A 24,485-nucleotide genomic window follows, 5' to 3' on the forward strand; every position below is an offset into this window, starting at 1 on the left:
TTTATGCAAGTGGTATTTTTAGATTTGAGGAGTTGAGTCTGACAGAGTTGAGTTTGACAAATATTGTGTGTTGTTCAGTGGTTTTGTTCCTAATAGATGGAAAGGTGATAAGATGAAGGAAAGGGTGGAGGGAGAGTAGAAGGTGAATGCAAGAATTTTTCATAGTACCTGTAAAGCAATAGACTCTTAGTGCTAAGTAGTGATATAGATCTTATAGAATAAGATAGGATGTAGGGTGGAGGTACTAGTATTCAGTGTCCTGGCTCTTCTGTCTGTTCTTTCCTACCCTGAGGCAGCTGATAGTCTTCTATATTAACCTGTTTGTTTTCTCCAGTCAGTGCTGGGAGGTAACAGTCATGCCGCCTGGAGTCTCCTGCTACCTATGCCTGATGCTGGCAGATGTGGGTTGGCTGAGGGCTCATGCAGCATCCTTTGTCCAGATGCAGAAGTGGAACTGAATCCTGTTGCTCCTCTTAAGACCAGGTGTCAATACTAGTTCATAGTTGTTGATACTTGAAACAGGATCTATCCTTAGGAACCCCCTTCAATCCTGCAGAGCTGTGGAGCCCAAGAGGCAAATTAATTATTGTGAAATGCAGTTGTTCAGATCTGTGTTTTTAGTGTTCTTTCTTGCTTCCTCCCTGCCTCCCCCCCTTTTTTTTCAGCCATCAGCAACTTCCCGGAAAGCACCATAGCAGCCAGCGATGTCACGTCGGAAAGCATGATGGAGACCAATGATCCTGTGCTTGGGAGTGGAAAGGGTGATTCTGCGGCTGCCCCAGAAATGGATGATAAGCTGTGTCTAAGAATGAAACTAGTCAGTCCTGAGACAGAGGGGAGTGAAGAGTCTCTGCAGTTTACCCTGGAAAGTAAGTTTTATTGTATGTTACTTTTGGGTGATTTGTATGTAGCTCCAGGTCATCTGGGAAGTACTTTTTAGTTATAAATGTAGTTACTAAGTCTTTAGTAACCCTTTGCGAATGGGTGCTGTTTCAATTCCCAGCTGTTCACTTCCAGCCCAGCTCCTTGCTAATGTGCCAGAGAAGGCAGTTGAGGAAGATCCAACTGCTTGGGCCTCCACACCTACATGGGAGATTTGGAAGAAGCTCCTGGCCTCTGGCTTCCGACCGACCCAGCTGTCCCAGCCATTTAGGGAGTAAACCAGAAGATTCAGTGTGAATGAACCAGACCGATTTCTCTGTCCCTCTGTAACTTATTTTTTAAATAAATAAGTAAGTCTTAAAAAAGAAACAAACTAAACGATAGAAAAAGTAAAAGAGAGGGACTACACACGACATATGAGGACACAGCTTATGATAGGTTTTATATCCATTAAGCAGCCAAAGAATTTTAGGCGTGGGACTAACATCCTATTTGCTTTCTCAAAAGGATTAGGTGCATTTGTGAATGATGAATCCATTCCTTGCATTGCCTGCAGCCTATTCTGCTCAGTGAACTCCTTACCTGAATTTAGTGAGGAGCTAGAGCAGGTGGTGTTAGGGATAGATATGAGGGAATGAGTTTTGAGAGATAAATAGAATAGACAGAATGATAAGGCCAGTTTGGGTTTTTTTTTTTTTTTTTTTTTTTCAATAATTTCTTTTTGGGACCTGGCACGATAGCGTAATGGTTAAGGTCCTCACCTTGAATGCGCCAGAATCCCATATGGGTGCTGGTTCTAATTCCAGCAGCTCCACTTCCCATCCTGCTCCCTGCTTGTGGTCTGGGAGGGCAGTTGAGGACGGCCCAAAGCCTTGGGACCCTGCACCCGTGTGGGAGACCCGGAAAGAAGTTCCTGGCTCCTGGCTTCGGATCAGCGCAGCGATGGCCGTTGCAGCCACTTGGGGAGTAAATCATTGGACGGAAGATCTTCCTCTTTGTCTCTCCTCTCTCTGTACATCTGCCTTTCCAATAAAATAATAAATAAATCTTTAAAAAAATAATTTCTTTTAGTAAAAGGCAGAGCGACAGAGTAGAAGAGAGCTGGTTCATTCCATCTGTTGTCCCCCAAATGCCCACCAATAGCCTAAACTGCATTAGGCTGAGGCCAGGAAGCCAGGAACTCCATCCTACTGTCCCACATGGCCCACATACTTGAGACATCTGTTGCTGCCTTTCCAGGTGCATCATTAGGAAGCTAGATTGGAAGTGGAGTAGCAAGCACTCTGAAATGGGAAGCTGGCATCACACATGGCAGCTTAGTTAGCTAAGCCATGATGCTGTCCCAGGGTAATTTATGAATACTTATCATTTCATTTTTCATGATGGTATTCCAAAGTATGTTTTTTTTTTGTTTCCTTTTGATTTATCTATTTTTGAGATTTATTTAAACAACAGGCAAAATTACAAAGAGGGAAGGCAAGACAGAGAGGGATCATCCATGTGTTAGTTCAGTGTCCAAATAACTTCAATGGCCAGGATTGCCTAGGTCTAAGCCACAAGCCTGCAACTCATCCAGGTCTCGTGTGTGGGCGGGGGCACAGGTGTCCAGGCCATCTTCTGCTTTTCTAAAAGTATTAGTAGGGAGCTGGATCAGAAGTAGAGCAGCTGAGACTCAGACCAATGTTCCCATGGGCTGCTGGGATTGCAGGCGGCAGCTTAATCCACTGTGTGACCTTTTATTGATGAGAAAGTAAAGTGAAGAGTGGCTTTTAACTTAGATGCCCAGGGTCACAATATTGATTAAAAGAGCTGGGATTTGAGTCCTATCTAACTGTATAGCTTTTAGTTTTTCTAGTAGATGATTTTAAAATCGTATTGTTGAAGGGATTTAGAAAATGTGAATCCTCCTGAAGGCAATGATAAATGTGTCAGGAATAATTGGCAAGAAAGAACTGGGAGAGCAGTGTGAAGACATGGCTGCCTGTGAGGAGGAGGGATACAAGAAGGTAACAATGTATGAACAGAATTTAGCAAGATGTGTCTGAAAATGTGCATTGGAGTTGGCAGTTAGGACCCACTTTGGTGACTCTAGCAAGAACCATTTTGGTACTGTGGTTTGTGTGGGAGTAAATTAGAGCTAAATGAAGAGGAATGGAAAAGGTCTGAAGAAACAAGTCAAAGGAAGGGAAAATGTAACATAACCAGGGGTATGCAGGTTTGGTGGGGGCTTTATCACTTTTAAGCTGGGAATGGTTTGAGCAAGTTTATAGACATAAATGAAGGAACCAAAAAACAGAGGAGGGATGGGGCAATAGGTGCAAGAGGAGCTGGTGGAGGGAGATTCCAAAGACCACGTGGGTAGACTTGAATGTAACTTTGCATTCTCTGAGATGAAAGCAAAGTAATTCTAGCTGACATATTTTAAGCTCTTACGATATTTTGGGAACTTTACATGTACAGCTTATTTAGGGCTCATACCAAGCCTGTGAAATAGATCTTACTGTTGACCTCAGGCAGATGGGAAGACTAAGCAAAGGATGACTGAGTACCTTCTCTGGAAACAGAGCTTAGTCAGTGGAGTACTCTGTTCAGGTGTAGGCAGACTGGTTCCAGTGCAGTACTCATCCACTTCAGTGCTTTCTCATTCAAGTCTCAGACCCTCAGGAGAAGTGAAAGTGTTACATTATTCCATCCTTATTATCTTTTCTGGAATAAACTAATGCCAGAAAGAGAGAGAGCATGAAAGAGAGAATATGGCAATCTTGAATCTGCAGAAAATATAATTGGGAAGACCTTAAATGGAAGTAAATGTTTAGGATGATCGCATCAATAAATCTTACTATCTTTTCTTACTAGTAGAAGCACAGTAGTAGGTACTGGAGTCAGTTTTACATACGTCACTTTAGCTTCAGAGCTGTGAGATAGATCTTAGTTTCTCTCTGTTTTTTTGAGTGACAGAGTGACCAAGAGAAACAAAAAGAGCTTCCATGCACTAGTGTTCTCCCAGTGTTCGCAGTTGCCTTCTAGTGTCTCTGGGTTGAAGCCAAGAACTCCATTCAATTCTCCCACACTTGGACCTTCTGGGGTCTACCTTAACAGGAACCTGGGTTCAGGAGACAGGAGCGCCTGAAACTAGACACTGATGTCTTAACCAGCAGGTCAAATCCTTGCCCTGTATCTTTCTGTAGGTAGGGAAACTAAATGACAAAGTAATTTGCCCTCAGCCTGAACTACTAAATGCAAGAACCAGGACTTGAACCAAGTTGTTGTTTCAAAGCAACTTTAAACTGTCCTTTTCCTTAGTAGACGCTTGGAAATATGCTGGGTGTGAATATTGTAGAACAGTGTAAGAGTATTTAAGAATTGTTTTCTATAAGGCTGGAATAAATTGCAAATGAACAAATTTTAATCCCTTGATATTAGTGACATTGTTGTGAGAATATGGAACTTTTCAGTATTGCCCTTAATTCTTTGCTGCAGAAACTTTTTTTTAAACCAGTGTCTTATTTTAAAATTTGTCCTAAAAAGCTTCATGCAGAATTTGTGCATTAACCTAAAGCATTTTCCTCCACATTTCAGTAAAAGTTTTAAATTGTTTTAATTTATTTTTTAAATTTTTATGATACTAAGTTTAAATTTTATGAATTTTTTGTAATGTGTTTTTCCTTGATTTTATTTTTCACTTCAATATATATTGCTTGATAATTTGTAATGTATTTCATTTGTATGTTGTAAGAATCAATGGAAATAAATACAAACCCATGTCTTTAAGTTACAGGAAATTGTAGGTACATGTTTTAGTCTAGTTTTTCTTTCTTTTGGCTACTTGTTGTAAATACTAATAGAACCCAGTGGAAGTTTTTAGATGTGATATTTACTGAATTCTGTTTCTCTTTCCTGTCTGTCTTTGCTTTTGTTTTTCTTCAGAGCCTGCAACTGCTGAAAGAAAAAATGGATCTACTGCTGTTGCTGAGCCTGTTGCCAGGTACCCAGAGTGGTTGCTATGTAGAGGAATTTAATACAAGGCTACTGGGATGGAAGGGAAGATTATCAGCAGATGAAAAAATTCCATGCTTTAGCATAAAGTATTTAGCACTGTGTTGAGTTGATTGTAGGCTTTCTTCTTAATGCTTTTAAGCCCAACAAGGCAACTGTTACACATAGAACTAAGACAGTAAAAGATCTTCCCTCTGTTAATGTGAGGGTGTCTTTTTTTCTGTTAGGAGGCTGAGATTGCGATTGTTGTTGGTGTTAAAGGGTGTACAAGAGATAGCTGTAGACAAGGTTCCTTCCCCATCAGCAGCATGGACTCAGGCTGTTTATCTTCAGTCTGCTATGTTGAGCTGTTGTTTCTGCTTTGTCATGGATGCCGTAATGCTTTGAGGAAGAGCATAACCTCACCCTGAGGTTTTGGTGGTGAAGCTTTGCCATCTGGTGGCTGTTAGGGAATTGTCAGTTGCTTTTGGCATGAGGCTTCAAATATGAAAGCATTATCGACAGATAAATAGAGGTGATTATTTTTTTATGAAGATTTATTTTTTAATTTGAAAGTCAGATTTGCAGAGAGAGTCAAGGAGGGTCTTCCTTCTGCTGGTTCACTCCCCAGAGGACTGCAATGGGCAGAGCTAAGCCATTCTGAAACCAGGAGCTAGGAGCTTCTGGGTTTCCCACGTGGGTGCCTGTGGCCCAAGGCCTTGAACACCCCTCTGTTGCCTTCCCAGGCCATAATCAGGGAGCTAGACTGAAAGTGGAGCTGCTAGGACTAGAATTGGTTGGTTTCCAATTGGGATGCTGGCACTGTAAGGCAAAAGATTAGCCTGTATCACCAAGCTGGTCCCGAGGTGACAGCTCTTAAGTTAGAGCTCTTAAGTTAGTAGGCAGGTGCTGTGAAACCAGGTTTGGCGCAAGAGTGCTGGAGTGTTCAGGGGGCTAGCTGGCTTATGTATACTCTTGGGACCAGTGTTGTGACATAACAAGTTCATGTGGCACCTGTATCCTATATGTATGCTGGTTCATGGCCCTGCTGCTCCACTTTACATCTAGTTCCCTGCTTTTGGCCTGGTAAGGCAAGAGAAGATGGCTCAAATTCTTGGGTCCTTGCACCCATGTAGAGACCCAGAGGAAGCGCCTGGCTTTGCATTGGCTCAGCTACAACTGTTGAGGCCATTTGGGGAGTGATTCAGCAGATGGAAGAACTCTTTCTCTCTCTCCCTTCTCTGAATCTCTTTGAACATATCTAGACAATAGAATGCTGGACTGTCTGGCGTTGTCTGTACCAGCAATATCCAGGTACATTTAAAAAAGACTGATAGGGCCCGGCTGCGTGGCCTAGCGGCTAAAGTCCTCGCCTTGAAAGCCCCGGGATCCCATATGGGTGCCGGTTCTAATCCCGGCAGCTCCACTTCCCATCCAGCTCCCTGCTTGTGGCCTGGGAAAGCAGTCGAGGACGGCCCAATGCATTGGGGACACTGCACCCGCGTGGGAGACCTGGAAGAGGTTCCTGGTTCCCGGCTTCGGATCGGCGTGCACCGGCCCCTTGCGGCTGCTTGGGGAGTGAATCATGGGATGGAAGATCTTCCTCTCTGTCTCTCCTCCTCTGTGTATATCTGACTTTGTAATAAAATAAATAAATCTTAAAAAAAAAAGAGTGATAGACTTGTGACTGCTTTTGAAGGACTACTGTAATAATACGTGCAAAATCAGGGAGTGAGAAATTGGGGAGGGGATGGGGAAATCCCAGATCCTATGGAATTGTACCATAAAATTCAAAATTAAAAAGATGAAAAAGAAATAAAAAAAAAAAAAACTATTTTCTTTTTAATAAAAAGGTGTGAGCTGCCAGCCAGGGGTGTCATTTAAGAATGCAGATGTGTTCCTGGATCTCTAAATTTTTAAAACAGAAGGTTTGATTTTTTTTTTTAAAGATTTATTTATTTTTATCGCAAAGTCAGATATACAGAGAGGAGAGACAGAGAGGAAGATCTTCCATCCGATGATTCACTCCCCAAGTGAGCCGCAATGGTCAGTGCTGCGCCGATCCGAAGCTGAGAACCAGGAAACTCCTCCAGGTCTTCCATGTGGGTGCAGGGTCCCAAGGCTTTGGGCCATCCTCGACTGCTTTCCCAGGCCACACGCAGGGAGCTGGATGGGAAGTGGAACTGCCGGGATTAGAACTGGCGCCCATATGGGATCCCAGTGCGTTCAAGGGGAGGACTTTAGCCGCTAGGCCATGCTGCTGGGCCCTGGTTATTTTTTTTAATCAAAATATGATGGGCTTGCTTGATGCTCCTTTGTGGGTTTTTGATCCCAATTTAAAAATCTTTGGATCTACTGTTAGCTATGTTTCAATTCAGTTAGTCTCTAGGCTCTTGCATATTTAATCTGGAAGAGAAGTCATATACAGAGAGGAGGAAAGACAGAGAGGAAGATGTTCCATCCGATGATTCACTCCCCAAGTGACAACAATGGCCAGAACTAAGCCAATCTGGTGGGTCTCAGGACAGGGCGTCTCATGCCTGGATCCCAGACGCCAGCCACCACATGCATGTGGTGAACTGTCCCCAGATGGCCAGTGTGCCATTTGGTGCCAGGCTCCGCCTGCTGGCCATCCGACCAGGGAGCTCTGGGGCTATGGTTCTTTAAATTGCTGCTTAGGTAGCTCCAGCTTGAACCCACTGAACTTCTAGGACGTGAATCAATTGTAAAGATTCCCAGTGACAGTAACTCTTCCTTTGAAAAACTTGTAATCACTGAACAATGCTGACCACCAAATACCAGTCCATGCAAAAGCTGTGGCTCCGGGCTTATCCAGCAGAATCATATCCTGATACCTGACATGATGATGGATCAGAAGGGTCACACTAAGCAGGGCCATTACATTAACTAGCACTCAAGAACCATATCTGGGGGTAAATTCTGTGAGGGATGTGTGGGCCAAACCCTGTGGAAATTCTAGCCCCACTGGTTAGCTTGAGGGTTGGGGTGGTGATGGACTAAGCTAGGTGTGACCAAGGAGCCTGCCATCAATCACAGGTAAAGGAACCCGCAACAGTCTGGACTGGTCAAGGCAGCAGCACCCAAATGTGCATTCTGAATAGGGTGTGGGGTGGGCTGGGCTTCAACGTTCACCAGCTCATTCAAGGCCAAATGGAAAGCCAGATTACACCGGGCACTGGCCTTAAACCCATTGGCATGTATGAGAACTGGGTCTGGGAGTGGATCAAGTGGAGGATCTTGGGAAACTCCCTTGGCAAGTCATAGCTCCCGCTGGTGAAAGTGTAGTCCAGACCTGGGGTTGGACAAGCTAGGCAAAGTAGCTCCAACAGCTGGGTAATGTGTGAATTGGTAATGGAACAGGGTGGACCGGGCAGGACTGAGCCTTTTTTACCCTAATGAACTATGTAAAGATTGTCAAAAATATAATAAAAATAATTAAATACTAAAAAAAAATGTTGTGACCAGGGCCCGTCACCATAGTGTAGTGATTAAAGTCCTCACCATGCACGTTCTGGGATCCCATGTGGGCACTGGTTCTAATCCTGGCAGCCCTGCTTCCCATCCAGCTCCCTGCTTGTGGCCTGGGAAAGCAGTAGATTACAGCCCAATGCTTTGGGACCCTGCACCTGCGTGGGAGACCCAGAAGAAGCTCCTGGCTCATGGCTTTGAATGGGCTCAGCGCCAGCTGTTGCAGCCACTTGGGGAGTGAATCATCAAACAGATCTTCCTCTGTCTCTCCTCTCTGTACATCTGCTTTTCCAATAAAAAGAATAAATCTTTTAAAAATGTTGTGACCATTCATTTCATCACTGGGTTCACCATCAAAAGGCATTGACATTAGAAATATTAAAAATGATTATTTCTTCCTTCCTCTACATTTGGGTGAAGCTTTTAAGTGTTCTCTCGCATTTTTATGGAAATTTTGAAGTAGTGGGTTTAATAGACTTCCTCTGTGTTTGAAAAATTGTCTGTTCATAGCCAGTCTGCATTTGTTTAGAAGTGCTCCCCTCCCCACTGCATTATTTTAAAGATAATTCCAGCATTGTATCATTTTATCTCTAGATTCTTAAATGTTGTGTGTAAAAAAAAAAAAAAAAAAAAAAACCCTATGTATTTGAAAATTAGCATTACAGAGAGAGTGAGAGACTATCTGCCATCTGCTGGTTCTCTTTTACCAGGGCTGTCTGGCCGGGGTTAGGCAGAAGGCAGGACTGGTGCTTATGGGATGCCTGTGGCGTAGGTGATGGTATAACTCAGTAAGAAATTGGTAGTTATTTCTTCATGTTACTAGATGCTCAATGTTTAGATTTCTGTGACTGCATCAAGAGGTACATACTGCATTGGAATAATGCATCTCTCAAAGTCTGTTATGTGTTTTAAAATCTATGAAGTAACCCATCCTTTTTTCCTTTCCCCTTGCAAATTTTCCCTGAATATAACTGTGTTATTCTATAGTTTTTTGACTGTGCTGATTGCCTTTTTGGGATTAAATATAGCCCATTCTCTTTTATCCCTTGTGAGTCCTTAAATGATTTTTGTTGTTAATATGAAATACATAGTGATAATTTGCATTTTGTGAGATGGAGTTTGGGATACAGAAAAGTTCTGTTTCTTCTGTGCCTAGAGGGATAATCTGCAGGGCTACTTGTTTTTTATTTTAATTCAATTTTTTTTATTCGAAGGCAGATTTACAGAGAAGAAAGATCTTCTACCTGCTGGTTCACTCTCCAAGTGGCCCTAGCAGCCAGAGCTGAGCCAATCTGGAGCCAGGAACCAGGAGTTTCTTCTGGGTCCTCACATGGGTGCAGGGTCCCAAGGCTTTGGGCCATCCTCTATTGTTTTCCCAGGCCACAAGCAGGGAGCTGGAAGGGAAGTGGAGCAGCCAGGACATGAACCGTGCCCATATAGGATCCCTGCAGTTGCAAAGCAAGGAATTAGCCTCTAGTCCAACATTCCGGGATCTAGAGTTACTTTTCTTTGAAAATTAACACAGTACATTGGTTTAATTTATGACCGTAGTCCCCAGAAGACTGTGAGTGTGTTCAGCTGCATCTGTGAAGCCCGGCAAGAGGTCCAGGTCGGAAGTGAGGATGCCCCCTCTGCACACAGCAGGTAAGCATGGTTTTTAAATTTTTGTTTACTTGAAAGACAGAGAAAAGGAGGCAACTCAGATACCTTCCATCTTCTAGTTCACTTCTCAAATGACAACATTGGTCAGGGTTAGATCAGGCCAAATCCAGAAGCCAGGAGCTTCCTCTAGGTCTCCTGCATGGAGGCAGTGACCAAGTGCTTAAGCCATCTTTTTTTTTTTTTTTAAAGATTTATTTATTTATTTAAGATTTATTTTTTCTTATTGGAAAGTCAGATTTACAGGGAGAAGTAAAGACAGAAAGATCTTCCATCTGCTGGTTTACTCCCCAAGTGGCCACAATGGTAGGTGCTGAGCTGAGCTGATCCAAAGCCAGGAGCTTCTTCGGGGTCTTCCACACAGGAGCAGGTTCCCAAGGTTGCATTCCTAAACCACAAGCAGGGAACTGGAAAAAGTGGAGCAGCCACTATGGGATCCCGGCACATGCAAGTCAAGCACTTCAGCCACTAGGCTATTGCGCTAGTCTCACTTAGTCCTCTGTTAGTGCTTTCCCCGATGCGTTAGTAGAGAGAGGGAGATCAGAAGTGGAGCAGCTCAGACTGGGATTGGCGCCAGTGTGGGATGCTGGCATTGCAGATGGAGACTTGGCAGATTACCACAGTACCAGTCCCAAGCCTGGCTTTTTTTTTTTCATTTTTTATTATATTTTTGACAATCTTTACATAGTTAATTAGGGTAAAAAAGGTTCGAGGGCCATAGGAAAGTGGATAAGACTATTATTTCTATATTGTTTCCTTCATGTATCTGAGGTAAAGGGGGATATTGAGGGAGAAGCCCCACCCAGTTTCCCTCCCCAGGTCCCGGATGTGGGGCATGCTCCGAGATACTTGCTCAAGTAGTTTTGATAGTTCACCAGTTATGAATCGCTGCCAATCTTGCCACTCCAAGCACGATATGGTCTTTGGAGAATCCGCTGATTGACATAGTCCATCATAGAGTCTCCATTTGCCCAGTATTTCGCTGTCAACATTTGGCTGAGATGGTTGACTGACCTCTTCTGTCTTCTGTCTTCTCTTGGTTAGGGTTCTGAGTCTGGCATTTCAATTGGGGAGATCTCCACAGAAACTTTGTCTGAGGTGTTCTCAGACCTGATTCTTGTATGTACTAGCAAGTACAGGGCCCGGCACAGTCCATTGCCCCAATCAGCTGGTGGTTGCAATTGCTGGGTTGGTTCTGTTTGCAGCCCCGACTTCCACTGGAACCAATGGGTGTTACGGTCCAGCCTGGTTCTGCCCAGCACATACTCGGCCCTCACATAAACCAGTGGGAGCTGCAGCTTAGTTGGAGCAACCCACAATAACCCCCACCAGGCCTGCCCGCCGCCTACCCTGGTCTGCCAGTATGTGCAGCCAACTAGTCCAGTCTGTCCCACACCCCATTTGGCTCTCGTACAGGTCAATGGGTATTAAAGCTTTGTTCCATCTAACCAGCTCCACTATCCAGCCCTCACGGGTGTAGTTGAGTGCCTCTCTATCTAGCCACCCCAGCCCCTGTCCTAGTTTTCGTGCCCTGCTGTGGTAGTGGTAACCCAAGAGGGAGGAGCCCACTATTTCCCTCCCACCAAGCCTAGTTTTCATAACCGTTTTTGGACTACATTGATTCATGAAAGATTCTTCTCCAAAAAAGAATATTTATTGCTAGTATTTTGTCAGCTTGAGTTAAATTTTTTATTTATTTATTTATTTATTTATTTTATAATCTATTTTATTGTGTTGTTGACAATCTTTACATAGTTAATTACAGTTAAAGAAAGAAAAAGAAAAGAAAAAAAAAAGGTTCAGGGGGATAGGGAAGTGGGTAATACTATTATGTCCACATTGTTTCCATCTTGTATCTGAGGTAAAGGGGGATATTGAGGGGGAAGCCCCACCCAGTTTCCCGCCCACCCCGAGTCCCGGATGTGGGGCATGCTCTGAGATATGTGCTCGAGTGGTGTTAATATTTTTTATTTGAAGGACATATTCTGTAAGGATTTATAAATAAGATACAATGACAAATTTTTTTCGATGTTTTCAAGAAACATTTTTGTTTATCTGCTTTTTGCAGTGACTGCATCTTCATGACTTAAAAATTAGTAAAATTCTATATTTCTAATATTGCTTGGAAGTGTTTGCTTTAAAAAAATTTTTAAAAATAATTTTGTTTGAAAGGCAGGGAGACAGATGGAGGGAGAATTGACTGCTGCTTCACTCCCCCAGTGCTTCAAAGCTGGGCCCTGCCAGGCCATTAGACAGGTCCTCCATCCAGTTCCCCTTGTAGGTGGTAGGGACCCAAATACTTCCAGCCATCATCTAGCAGAAAGCTGGATCAGAAGTGGAGGCAGGGCTCTGTTCTCGGCACTCTGTTAAGGGATGTGCTTATCCATGCACAGGTAACCAGCTGTGCCACAGTGCCGCACTTAGTCCTACGTAGAGTCAAAAGTACGGGCTATGGGGACCAGTGCTTTGGCTCAGTGAGTTAAGCCACTACCTGCAAGTTTGGCATCCCACGTGAGCACTCGTTGAGTACCTGATGCTCCACTTGATCTTTCTCACTAGCACAGCACTTGGGAAATTGGAGATGGCTTCACCATGACATTGTGGCCATGTGGAGAGAATCAGAGCATGCATTCTCTCTCACTTTGTTCCTCTAAGTTTGCCTTTCAACTAAATTAAAAAACAGTAATAAGGAATGTTTATCATCTCAGATTTAAAGTTTTTTAGACCTGATGAAATTAATTTTTCCATAATTGGTTTAGTATTCTTAGTTACAAGTGTTTCTTGTATTTAAATTATTAGTGTCTTGTTTAGAGTATATTACTTTAAAAAATTATTTATTTGAAGGGCAGCGTAACAGGAGGAGAGAGGGACTAGACTGGACTGAACTGGATCAGGCAGAAGCTAGGAGCTAAGAGCTACATCCAGGTCTCCCACATGAGCGGAAAGGGGGTTGCTTGAGCACCCTGGCCATTGCCAGCTACCCTCCCCAGTGCATGAGCAGGGAGCTGAAAGGGAAGTGGAGCAGCAGGGACATGAACCAGTGCCCCTGTGTGATACTGGCATGGCAGACAGAGGCTTAGCTTACTACTCAGTGATTGTGGGCCAGATTATATTGCTTTTATATTTGGTATACAGAAATATGCAGTATGAAAATGTGTGTCTCAATTATGAGGTGGTATCTTGAACCTCTTGAATTCAGTTATTTTTAAAATTAGAACAGGTGATGATACTCTGGTGTATTTGTAATCAAGGTATTGGTAGCATAATTTATTTTCAGGAATTTTTTTATAAACATGCAATACTTGTGGATTTTATAGGAGACCGTGCATTATTTCAACACCTGGAAACCAATCAAATCAGGCAGTTAGCATTTCTATTTCTTTTTCTTTAAAGATGTGTTCATTTTTATCAGAAAGACAGATTTAAAGAGAGGAGTCACAGAGAGAAATAGCTTCCATCTGCTCATTCCCTCTCCAAATGGCAGCAGCGGCCAGAGCTGAGCCAATCTGAAGCCAGGAGCTTCTTCTGAGTGTCCCACACGGGTGCAGGGTCCCAAGGCTTTGGGTCATCCTCGACTGCTTTCCCAGGCCACAAGCAGGGAGCTGGATGGGAAGTGGAGCAGCCAGGACATGAACTAGCACACATATGGGGTGCCAGTGGTTGTAGGGGAGGATCCAGTTGAGCCATTGTGTTGACCTGCTCATTCCTCCCCCTTTAAAAATTATTCAGTTTCATTGATAGGGCAGATTTACAGAGAGAAAGAGAAACAGAAAGAAGCAATTCCATTTCTTATTTTTTTCTATTTGGAGCCTACAAATTCCCTTTTTGAGTTTTTCACATTGTATAAAATACCAAAGTTGCCCCACTATTTGAGCACCTCATGCAGTATTTCTTTTATTTGTTCTTTGTTTCATCTTTTCTTTCATCCTTTGGTTCTTTCTTTTTTTTCTTCCTTTTTGTTTATCCTTGTTTCTTTTTATCTCTTCTCAGTTTCATTTGTTTGTTTCCTTTTTCTTCCTTTATTTCATCTTTTTCCCTGTGGCAGAACCACAGAGAGCATGAGAGGCCGACCAGCACACACACATGGGTATCTTCAGTCCACTGGTTCACTCCCCAAATGTTTGCCATAGCCAGGGCTGGGTTGGGCTGAAGCCAGGAGCTGGAGACTGGGTCCTGGTCTTCCATGGGCGAGAGGTTCTAAAGTGTCATTTTCTACCTCCTGGAACAGTAGCAGGTACCTGGGCAGGAGATAAAGGTGCTGGGACTCCCACAAGTACTGCAGTATAGGCTGGGAACCTCCCACGTTGTGGCTTAACCCATAGTGCCACAATGTTTGCCACTGACCCAGTTTTTTAACTGCTAAGATTTGTTGTTTTAGGATCGATTTTTAACTTTATTTTTAAATGTTACGGACCCAGCACGATAGTGTAGTGTGTAAAGTCCTCACCTTGAACACACTGGGATCCCATATGTGCACCGGTTCTAACCGTGGTGGCTCCACTTCCCATCCAGCTCCCTGCTTGTGGCCTGGGAAAGCAGTGGAGGACAGCCCAAAGCATTGGGACCCTGCACCCGCATGAGAGACCAGGAAGAGCTCCTGGCTCCTGGCTTCAGGCTGGCTCAGTTCCAGCCGTTGCAGCCACTTGGGGAGTGGCTTCTATGTATATCTGCCTTTTCAATTAAAAAAAAACATAAAATAAAAATAAATCTTTTAAAAAAATGTTTGTTACATAGGTGGGGTGGTTGCAGACCCCTGCAGGTCTCTGGGTGGGATAGGGAAAGACCCTACCCTCCCTCCTGTGATCTTGGGGCCTGAGAGGGAGAACGGGGAGATGATATCCTGCTGGTTTTTGCTGCCAGATGTGGTTCCCTAATTTTGTCTTGGGGACCCTGATATGGTGAAGAATGTCCTAAAGGTGTTTCTGGAGTAATCTGGGTTGTGCTGAGATGGTGTTGGTTTTATTGAGGTGTGAGGTACCACCTCCCACATCTGCAGGCTGTCTGTTTAGGTATGTCCTGAGCCTTAGACTGTTAGTGTCAATTGGTAACTGTAGCATATTGTGACCAGAGTAGAACTGTATGGCTGTTACTAATGGAAAAAAAGATGTGTGATCATTACATTTTTTAAATTTTCTGTTTCCAAAATTGTTTTCTGGTGAAGATTTCTGTTTTTACTGTTTCCTGGGATATTTATATGCATCTTTATTATGGTTTTTTCTTGATTGCTTTAGTTATTGCTGAGCATGTATAAACTTGATAGGAGTTGGGTAGCATTTTTTGCAGTATGTATTGCAAGTGAGGCTTTTGTTTTGCCTGCCGTTCAATTTTATCCAAAAATTGAAAGATCAATTTTTGGCTTATCTGTCATCTGGTTTGCTCTCCAGATGAATGCGATAGTCATGGCTGGGCCAGGCTGAAGCCAGCAGCTGGGAAATTCACTGGGGTCTGCCATATGCATGCGGTAACCCAGATACTTGGGTCATCTTCTGCTACTTTTCCTAGGCCAGTAGCAGGGAGCTGGATCAGAAATGGAGCAACCAGGACACAGACAGGAGCTCAAATGGGATGCTGGCATCATAGACTGTAACTTCAGTCACTGTGCCACAACACTGGCCCCCTTAGCTTTGATGTTAATCACAAAATTTTGTCAGCCAGGGAGAAAGTAGTATTTTAATATTGTTAAACCAGTTAGAATGGTAAAAATCAAATTGATATTTGATAGGAATCAGTTGAATATTGCTAAGAGATGCGGTCCTGACCCGTTTGGCTTGGGGGACTCGTTTTTGTTGTTGCGTGACTATTGATATGTTAGACATTAGACATGAACTTTCAGTTCCTATAGAAAGTGATTTGAATCTTTCTGATCGCTTTGTCGCAGACAGATAATAGCGATTGAGCATCTGCTATGCTCAGAACTTGACATATGTGCTGGCTAGGAGGTGTACGCTGCTCATGAGTCTCTTGGTGGTTATGTTCTTCTCACCTCTTTCCCCTGGACTGTGAATGCAAATCCGTAGTTGAGTTCGGCAGATTTTTACGGAGAGATGAGGGACAGAGATCCTGCTGCCACTGGTTCACTCCCCAAATGACTGCAATGGCTGGAGTTGTGCCAGTCTAAACCCAGGAGCTAGGAGCTTTTGTGGATCTGTCATGTGGATGCCATCTTCCTTTGCCTTCCCAGTTGTATTAGCAGGGAGGTGGATCAGAAGTAGAGCAGCTGGGACTCAAACCAGCCCTGTTAGGGGATTTAGGCTCCATAGGCGGAGGCTTAACCTACCATGCCATGACACCAACCCAGATAGAACTCTTAGTTCAAGTTCCTCTTCAATCTCTTGTTGTGGTAACATGAACTAAGCAATGTAGAAGCCTCATAAACTTTTCCTTTTCTCCTTCTCTTCTAAGGTCCTGAGCAGAGCAAGTCCTAAAAATCTCTTCATGCTTGGCTTACTTTGCCTATCTAGGCAAGCTCAACTCTTTCCAAACAAGATGGCCCTTGCTGTCTTGTCTTTTTTGTTTCCTAAATCTCCCCCTTCCCACCCCTGCCCCCATTCCCTTTTCATGGTCCTAATCCCATAACTCCTTGGCCATATTTTCTGGGGTTGTTTAAGTTTATGCCCTGTAAATGTGATACCCAAATCGGAAATGGAAATTCGTATGTGATCTTGGTATGATCAGTTCAGAGTGGATTCTTCTTAATTTTTTTCTATTTTCATTTATTTGAAAGACTAAGAAAGAACTTCTACCTGCTTATTAACTTCCCAAAATGCCCCCAGTAGCTGACGCTGGGCCATGTTGAAGCCAGGAGCCCAGAACTGAATACAGGTCTACCATGTGGGTGGCAGGTTCCAGGTACTTGAGCCACTACCTTTTGTCTCCCATCTGCTGTGTAAGATGCATGCCTTTTTTTGTATCATTATCCTGGTTGTCTGTACCTGTAACATAGCCTTAAAATATTTTAGTTTGTTTGTACATAATGTGTGAGTAGATTTTTGCAGTTAATTTTCCCAGGCAACAAAGTACATATATCAAGCACTGACTTTATATTAATCCCTGAGTTATTAGTGGTGTGTGTGCGCACACATATGCTTATAAAGATTTGGTTGGAAGCCAGAGTGATGAAAAAAGGGAGAAACAGAAATTTTCTGTATTGCTACTTTGCTTTCCAAATAACTGCAGTAGTGAATATTGGGCCAGGCAAAAGTCTAGAACTCCATCTGCCTCAGGTCTGGGTCAAGGGACGCAGGTATTTGAACCATCATCCCTGATATTCCCAGATGCATTAGCAGGAATACTGTGTGGGAGTGGTGAGCCAGGACTCAAATGGTAATCTAAGGTGGAATTCAGGAGTTCCCAGTTATGGTTTACTCCACTGTACCACAGTTGTACACCTGGTGTTTTATATATTTATTTTTTAATGATACATTTCTATAAGCCTGATTTCCATTTTATTATTACAATAGTATAGTCCACCAAAACAATCATAAGTCCATCATAATTCTGTTGTTTAAGTGTATCATGACATTATAGGTAAAGACAATGGAAGAAAATCTAGCATCTATTGTTAATATATATTTAACAGTTTCATTGTGTGTCCATCTTTGATTTGGAAATAGGAATGCATGCTGCAATGTATCTTCAATTCTTGATATTATAATCTATTATACAGGTGTTTAAGATGACTGTATGTATATGCATGTTTACCTACATATTTATTGGTCTTTTATTTTGCATGAAGCTTGCCTTATTTCGGAGAGAACATCTGATATTTGTCCTTTTGGGATTGGCTTATTTCACTGAGCATAATGGTCTCTAGTTGGGATCATTTTCTTGCAAAAGGTAGAATTCCATTCATTTTAATGGCTGAGCAATTTTCCATAGAGTAGATGTACCAGTTTCTTTATCCACTCCTCTTTCGGTTGGCATCTGTGATTTCCATATCTTTTCTATTGTACATTGTGCTGCTATAAAGATAGCATTGCAGGTCACTTGCTCCTAAGCAGATTTCATTTTTTTTTGGATAGCTGGGTTATACAGTGGACCAATTTTCAATTGTCTGAGCACTCTCCATACTGACTTCTATAGTGGTTGTTCTAGCCTACACTCCTATCAGTAGTGAAGGAGGGTACCTTTCTTCCTACATCTGTACCAGAAGGTGTTGTTAGTTCACTGGAGTTAGGTGGAATCTGAGTGTGTTTTTTTTTTTTTTTTAAGGTTTTTAAATTTTTTTTGGCAAAGTCAGATATACAATATGAGAGGAGTAGAGACAGAGAGGAAAATCTTCCATCCGCTGATTCACTCCCCAAGTGACCATAACGGCAGGATCTGCACTGGTCCGAAGCCAGGAGCCAGGAACTTTCTCCAGGTCTCCTGCATAGGTGCAGGGTCCCAAGGCTTTGGGTCATCCTTGACTGCTTTCCCAGGCCACAAGCAGGGAGCTGGGTGGGAAGTGGGGCTGCCGAGATTAGAACAGGTGCCTATATGGGTTCCTGGCACATTCAAGGTGAGGACTTAAGCTGCTAAGCCACAGTGCCAGGCCCTTGGTTTCTTCCTCACTTAGTTGATTATTTCCTTTATTGTACAGAAGTTTCTTAGTTTGATGTAATCCTGTTTGTTTATTTTGGTTTTGACTGTCTTTGCTCTTAGTGACTGTTCTAAGAAGTCCTTACCAATGCCTGTATTTTGCAGAGTGTTTCCTGTGTTTTCCAGTAATAGTTTGATTATTTCTGGGTACAGATTTAGGTCCTGATCCATTTAGAGGCAATTTTTGTATAAAGTGGAAGGTGGGAGTCTTCAACTGCTAACCAGTTGTCCCAATAGTATTTATTGAGGAGATCAGGTTTTTTCCCCTGGATTATTTTCAGTTCTTTTGTTGAAGATTAGTTGGCTGTACATGAGTGGACTCCCTTCTGGAGTTTCTATTCTGTTCCATTTATCATCTTTGTTTCTCTGTTTCAGTGATAATACAATGCCTTAAATGGTGTAAGTGCACGATACAAGGTTTATTTTGGCACATGTTAGGTTCTAATTGAAGGGTGGCATCTGGTGATGACCTCTTCTTTTTTTTTTTTTTAAAGATTTATTCATTTTATTACAGCCAGATATACACAGAGGAGGAGAGACAGAGAGGAAGATCTTCCGTCCGATGATTCACTCCCCAAGTGAGCCGCAACGGGCTGATGCGCGCCGATCCGATGCCGGGAACCTGGAACCTCTTCTGGGTCTCCCACTTGGGTGCAGTGTCCCAATGCTTTGGGCCGTCCTCAACTGCTTTCCCAGGCCACAAGCAGGGAGCTGGATGGGAAGTGGAGCTGCCGGGATTAGAACCGGCGCCCATATGGGATCCCGGGGCTTTCAAGGGGAGGACTTTAGCCACTAGGCCACGCTGCCGGGCCCGATGACCTCTTCTTGATAGAGGCTCAGGGCAGTACAGAACATGACACAGTGAGAGACTGTGCATGTGTTGGTGTTGGACCCTTTCTTATAAAGTTGTCAGAATGCAATCACTGGAGCTCCAGCCTGATGACCTTGTTTTATCTTCATTACTCTCAAAGCCCACTCTAAATACCGTAAAGTATTAAGTTTCCATTTTAATACATCCCAGTGGATGTTAGATTTTTTAAAATATATATATTTGTTTCTATTGGAAAGGCAGAATTACAGAGAAAAGGAGAGAGAGATCTTACATTTGCTGGTTCACTCTGCAAATGTCTGGTGAAACCAGGAGCCCGGAGTTTCTTCTTGGTCACTCCCTTGGGTGCACAGTTACAAGCACTTGAACCATTCTCCACTACTTTCTCAGGTCATATGCAGGGAGCTGGATGGGGAAGTAGAACTAGAGCCAGTGCCCATAGGGGATGCCAGCAGCACAGGCAGAGGCTTAGCCTTCTATGCCTTAGTTCTAGCTGGACCTTAGCTTTTTTTTTTTTTTTTTAAGGTTGGTTTATTTCTATTGAAAAGTCAGATATATAGAGAGAAAGATCTTCCATCCCCTGATTTGACTACCCAAATGGCCACAATGGCCCTGGTGCTGAGCTGATTCGAAGCCAGGAGCCAGGAGCTTCTTCCAGGTCTCTCCCACGAGTGCTGAGTCCCAAGGCTTTGGGCCATCCTCAGCTGCTTTCCCAGGCCACAAGCAGGGAGCTGGATGGGAAGTGGAGCCACCAGGATTAGAACTGGCATCCATATGGGATCCCAGTGCATGCAAGACGAGGACTTCAGTCACTAGGCTACCATGTCGGGCCTGGGTCTTAATTTTTAGCATGAATTTTGGGGGGAGTAAACTGTATTCGAAACAGAGGACATGTTTTCTTCGTACGCTTCATTTTCAGGGGGAGCTTGCTCCATTTTCCAAGGATTCCAGAAGAAGAGGAGAAAGACAAATCGGAGGGTGACCAGAGGAACAGGCAGATTGAGCACTCTGTGAAGCCCGTTAGTTCCATCAAGGACCCTGCCTCTCCTCTCTCCCAGCAGAGGGCCACCCAGAGGCTGTCCAGTCCTCAAGAAGAAGCAATGGAGACAGACGTGTTAGAAGGCCAGAAAGGAAGACGGGATATGAATCAGGAAAAGCCCAGTAAGACCTTGACCGAAAGGGCCACCCAGAATAACGTAGGAATCCAGACCACAGAGCGTTCCCTGTGGGTCCCAGAAACTGCTTCAGCAGCAACCCAGACCATAAAGAATGTGTGTGAGCAGGGAACCAGTACAGTGGACCACAGCTCTGGGAAACAGGATGCCACGGTGCAGACGGAGAAGGGGAGTGGTGAGAAGCCCAGCAGTACTCCTGGGGATGACACCGAGTCTCTGCACAGCCAGGTGAGAGGACAGAGCAGCGCGCCCTGGCCGCCTGTGTGGACTGCCTGTGGTCTCAGAGCAACAGATTGGCTTCACTTCTACTTTAGTCATAACTGTTTTGTATAACACATTGGCTAGAAGATTAAAGCCGTTGATCCAGAATAGGGCTAGTGAGAATTATGATTAACTCCAGCCAGTGGGTAGTTTTAGGCACTATGAGATCGTGGTAGAGTTTGTGAGGTAGGTCTTCACTGGAAAAGAAAACCTGGCATATATACATTGGGTCCTGTAATATTCTATAAATTCTGTCTTTTGTTTTTGCCATTACTTTTCATCTTTCTTTCTGACCATCAACTAATAACTTTTCCCTGAAGTAAATCATAATAATCTTTCTCTGTGGTTCCTAGGATCTCAAAGAATAGAAGATAAGGGAGGAACAAAAAGCAATGGAAGATGGCCTATTGCAGTATTGGAAACAGGAAAGATAATAAAAAGAATTAGAATTAGGTATGGGGGGAAAGTCCCCCGGTGAATAAAGATTATAGAGAATAGACTAGGATAGGAGAGTTCAGAACAAAGATTGAGGCTGATACAAATGAGGCTGGAGGAACGAAAGATTCCTGGGAATAGCTCCAGGAAGTATACAGACCTGCAACTATGCATGTGTAGACAAATGTGAGTTCGGAATTTGCTGAGGTGGCAGTGGGATCAATGGCAGGGACATTTCACAAGTCAGTAAAAGTGATTAAATTGCCTTTTCAGTTGCTCTGTAGATCATTTGGGATCTGCCTGACAATTCTCCACTAGTAGTGATGTTCCTCATTCTGGTTGTCCAAGTTTAGTACATTATGAAATACTGTTCCTATTTAATACCTGCAATTTGTCAGTGTTGTCCTCAAGACAGTGTAGTCCACGAGGTTGATACTAATCCAGTTTTCCAGGTTAAGAAACCAAACTGTGGAAAGGTTAAGTAACTTACCTAAGATTTTCCCATTATTAGGTACAGAACTAAAATTTGAACTCAGTGTATTTGACTTCAGAATTAATATTCTTGAATTGGACATTTGTTGTTTTTTTTTTCCTTTTATTGGTTTTGTTGGTTTTTTTTTTTTTTTTTTTTTTTTTTGATTGGACATTTGGTGCAGTGGTGAAGGTACTAGTTGGGGTGCTCCTATCCCATATCTGGATCCCAGCTATCTGGCAGGGACAGCTCTGGGATCAATTCCACGTTGCTGGCTTTAGCCTTGTGCAGCCCTAGCTGTTGTGGGTAGTTGAGGAGTGAACTAGTTGGTATGAGAGAGCTTTTTTCTCTCTGCCCCAAAATAGATAATGATAATAGTTGCAGGAGTCCAGCTCCAGCTGAGTTCGGAACTTGTGAAGGGTGCGTGGATGAGGCACAAAGAGGAACTAAATGGACCACTATGATTTCATGATCATAATGGACAATTCGAGAAAGCTGTCCCCTTTATTTATACAGAAGCCCTGACAAGCCCTGGCACAGACTTTTGACATCATGGTCAAGTGGATGTATCTAAGAATAATTCTGCCGCTTGTTTCTCCTAAAAACTCTAGAAGTTCCTGCTATAATTCTTATTTTACAACTCAATCTTGTATCACAAAGAAAAGAAAAATCTAAAGATGAGGAAAGAATGAAACCCTAAATACAGGTCCCTTGATTAGCATAAGGTCAATGAGGACAGCTAAGACAGTATGAATAACAGAAGGCCCTTTTGCAAGACATTATTATTGACATTAACCTCCAGCTCCCATAAAAAACCAACTCTACAGTCGCAAACAGTACCTGAATGGATTAGAATTCTTCCGCAGGGTGGTCTCTTGTCCATGCAAAGGAAGGTGGAGCTGCGTTCAGGTGGTTGTAGAGACATCCACCTGGCCCTGCCATACAGGGGGAAGTTCCTTGCGGCCCTGCCTGCAATGGAACAATACTCTTCACACCTTTGTGTCCCCACATCCACTGCAGACCCCAGAATCTAGTAATAATGTTCATTTTTTAGTGTTCTGTTTTCTATTTTACTTTTTATTTTAAATAAATATATATATAATAAGTTTAAAATATGTTTATATAAAAGTAACAAATACATATTAACATGTAAACATTTATAAAAAGTGAATCTATATGTTATTTAAAACAGTTTAAGTTCTAGTTCATACGATATTACGATATTATTACGTGCAGCTAATTCCCGCAACCAGATTCTTTACCGTGAGTGGAAAATACCAGAAGCAGCGAGGTATCTTAGGAAGTTTATTCCAGGTGGGGCAGGAAGGAGGTGGAGTAGTGGAAAAAAGGGGAGAAGGAAGCACCTAAGGCCTCTTTATGCAGATAGGCCCACAAGGTGTGGGGTGCAGGATTGGGAGGGTTTGAGGGCAGGCCCCAGGGGATTGGTGCCTGCAGGTGAATGCCTAGGGATGATTGGTGAGTGGGCGGGGTTGGCAGGGGCTGGAAGATTGGGGGTGGGATTCTCAGGTGGAATGCAGATAGGTGGATGGCTAGACCAGCAGGAATTTGAGGAAGAAGGAATGGTGCCAGGCAAGGTATCAGTCTCCATGATGACCTTCAAATCGCTCCTCACACTATACATGCAATATAGATTTAGGTAGAGTAAGAGAGAAAAGAGAGGTAGAGTAAGAGAGAAAGAGATTCCATCTACTCATTTATTACCCAAATGACTGTACTAGTACAGGCTAGGCGAGGCTGAAGCCATCCCAGGTGGGTGGCCAGGGCCCAGTTGCTTGGGCCATATGCATTCCCAGGCATGTTGGCTGGACTGGGAGCAGAGCAGCAGGAGCTAGACCTCCTGCTTGGAGTCCTACCAAAGATTAGGATGCTGTGAGGATTGAGACAAGGGATTGGGCCTGGCAGGTGGTAGAAGCTCTATAAATGTTGACTGCTGCTGCCTACTGCTATCCATGGATGCTGATGATTACAATTACTTGTAACCACTACTGGCAATCTCCATTTTAGCAGGTATTTCATCTCCAAATTGAAATTGGAGTGGGGATTATTCTGGTAAATTATTGAAACTGTAAAGTAAATTTAGATTGACATTTACCACATTGTCAGGAAAAAGGCAGGTACTATTATTGTAGTGGTAAATAGAATTCTCTTTAAATACAGAATAATGGAAGTTAAACCAGCTTATCTGGAGGAAAATGAGGACAAAAGTGTGCATTTCCTTCTTAGCAGTGGTTAGGTGCCTGGGATGCCTCTAGATCCCCTGTTGTTAGGGCTTCCTCTTCCATTCAGCTTCCTACAGAAGCACACCCCTGGACACCTTTCACCTGTGTGGAGCCCAGGCTGCATTCCTGGCTCCTGGCTTGGGCCTGGTCCAGTGCTGGCTGTTGTGTGTGCATTTGGAGAGTGAACTAATAGTTTGAGAATATCTGTCTTTGAAACAAAAACAAAAATAAATGCATAAAAATTAAAAGAAAAAGTTTGTAAGCCAGTAGGGTGAGGGAGTAGAGCAAAGATGTAGATTAATGTAATGCTGGTGTTATGAGTAAACATGCGTTAAGAAATACGAGACTGAAATTCTAGCACATGTTATTGAGTATAGGTAGGTCTTAGGTAGGGACCAGCGCTGTGGTACAGCAGGTGAGCCACTACTTGCAATGCTAGCTGGCATCCCATGTGAATGCCAGTTTGAGCCCAGCTGCTGCAGCTCTGA

At 43.3% G+C, this 24,485-nt stretch overlaps 1 protein-coding gene across 9 annotated transcripts in view; it reads left to right on the plus strand.

Moving 5' to 3' along the window:
* TP53BP1 (tumor protein p53 binding protein 1) overlaps positions 1 to 24,485 on the plus strand; it is a 107,008-nt gene that overhangs the window by 64,607 nt on the left and 17,916 nt on the right. For all 9 annotated transcript variants that reach the window (XR_009245611.1, XM_058665961.1, XM_058665957.1 and 6 more), the window contains 4 exons: positions 666 to 869; positions 4,810 to 4,867; positions 9,898 to 9,990; positions 20,334 to 20,817. Coding sequence is in view for 8 of the 9 variants with exons in the window: in XM_058665961.1 (XP_058521944.1) it covers positions 666 to 869; positions 4,810 to 4,867; positions 9,898 to 9,990; positions 20,334 to 20,817 (839 nt within the window). In the remaining variant the exon portion in view is untranslated. The remainder of the gene's footprint in view (positions 1 to 665; positions 870 to 4,809; positions 4,868 to 9,897; positions 9,991 to 20,333; positions 20,818 to 24,485) is intronic.

This window comes from Ochotona princeps, chromosome 6, assembly GCF_030435755.1.
Source record: "Ochotona princeps isolate mOchPri1 chromosome 6, mOchPri1.hap1, whole genome shotgun sequence".
NCBI classification, from domain to species: Eukaryota; Metazoa; Chordata; class Mammalia; order Lagomorpha; family Ochotonidae; genus Ochotona; species Ochotona princeps.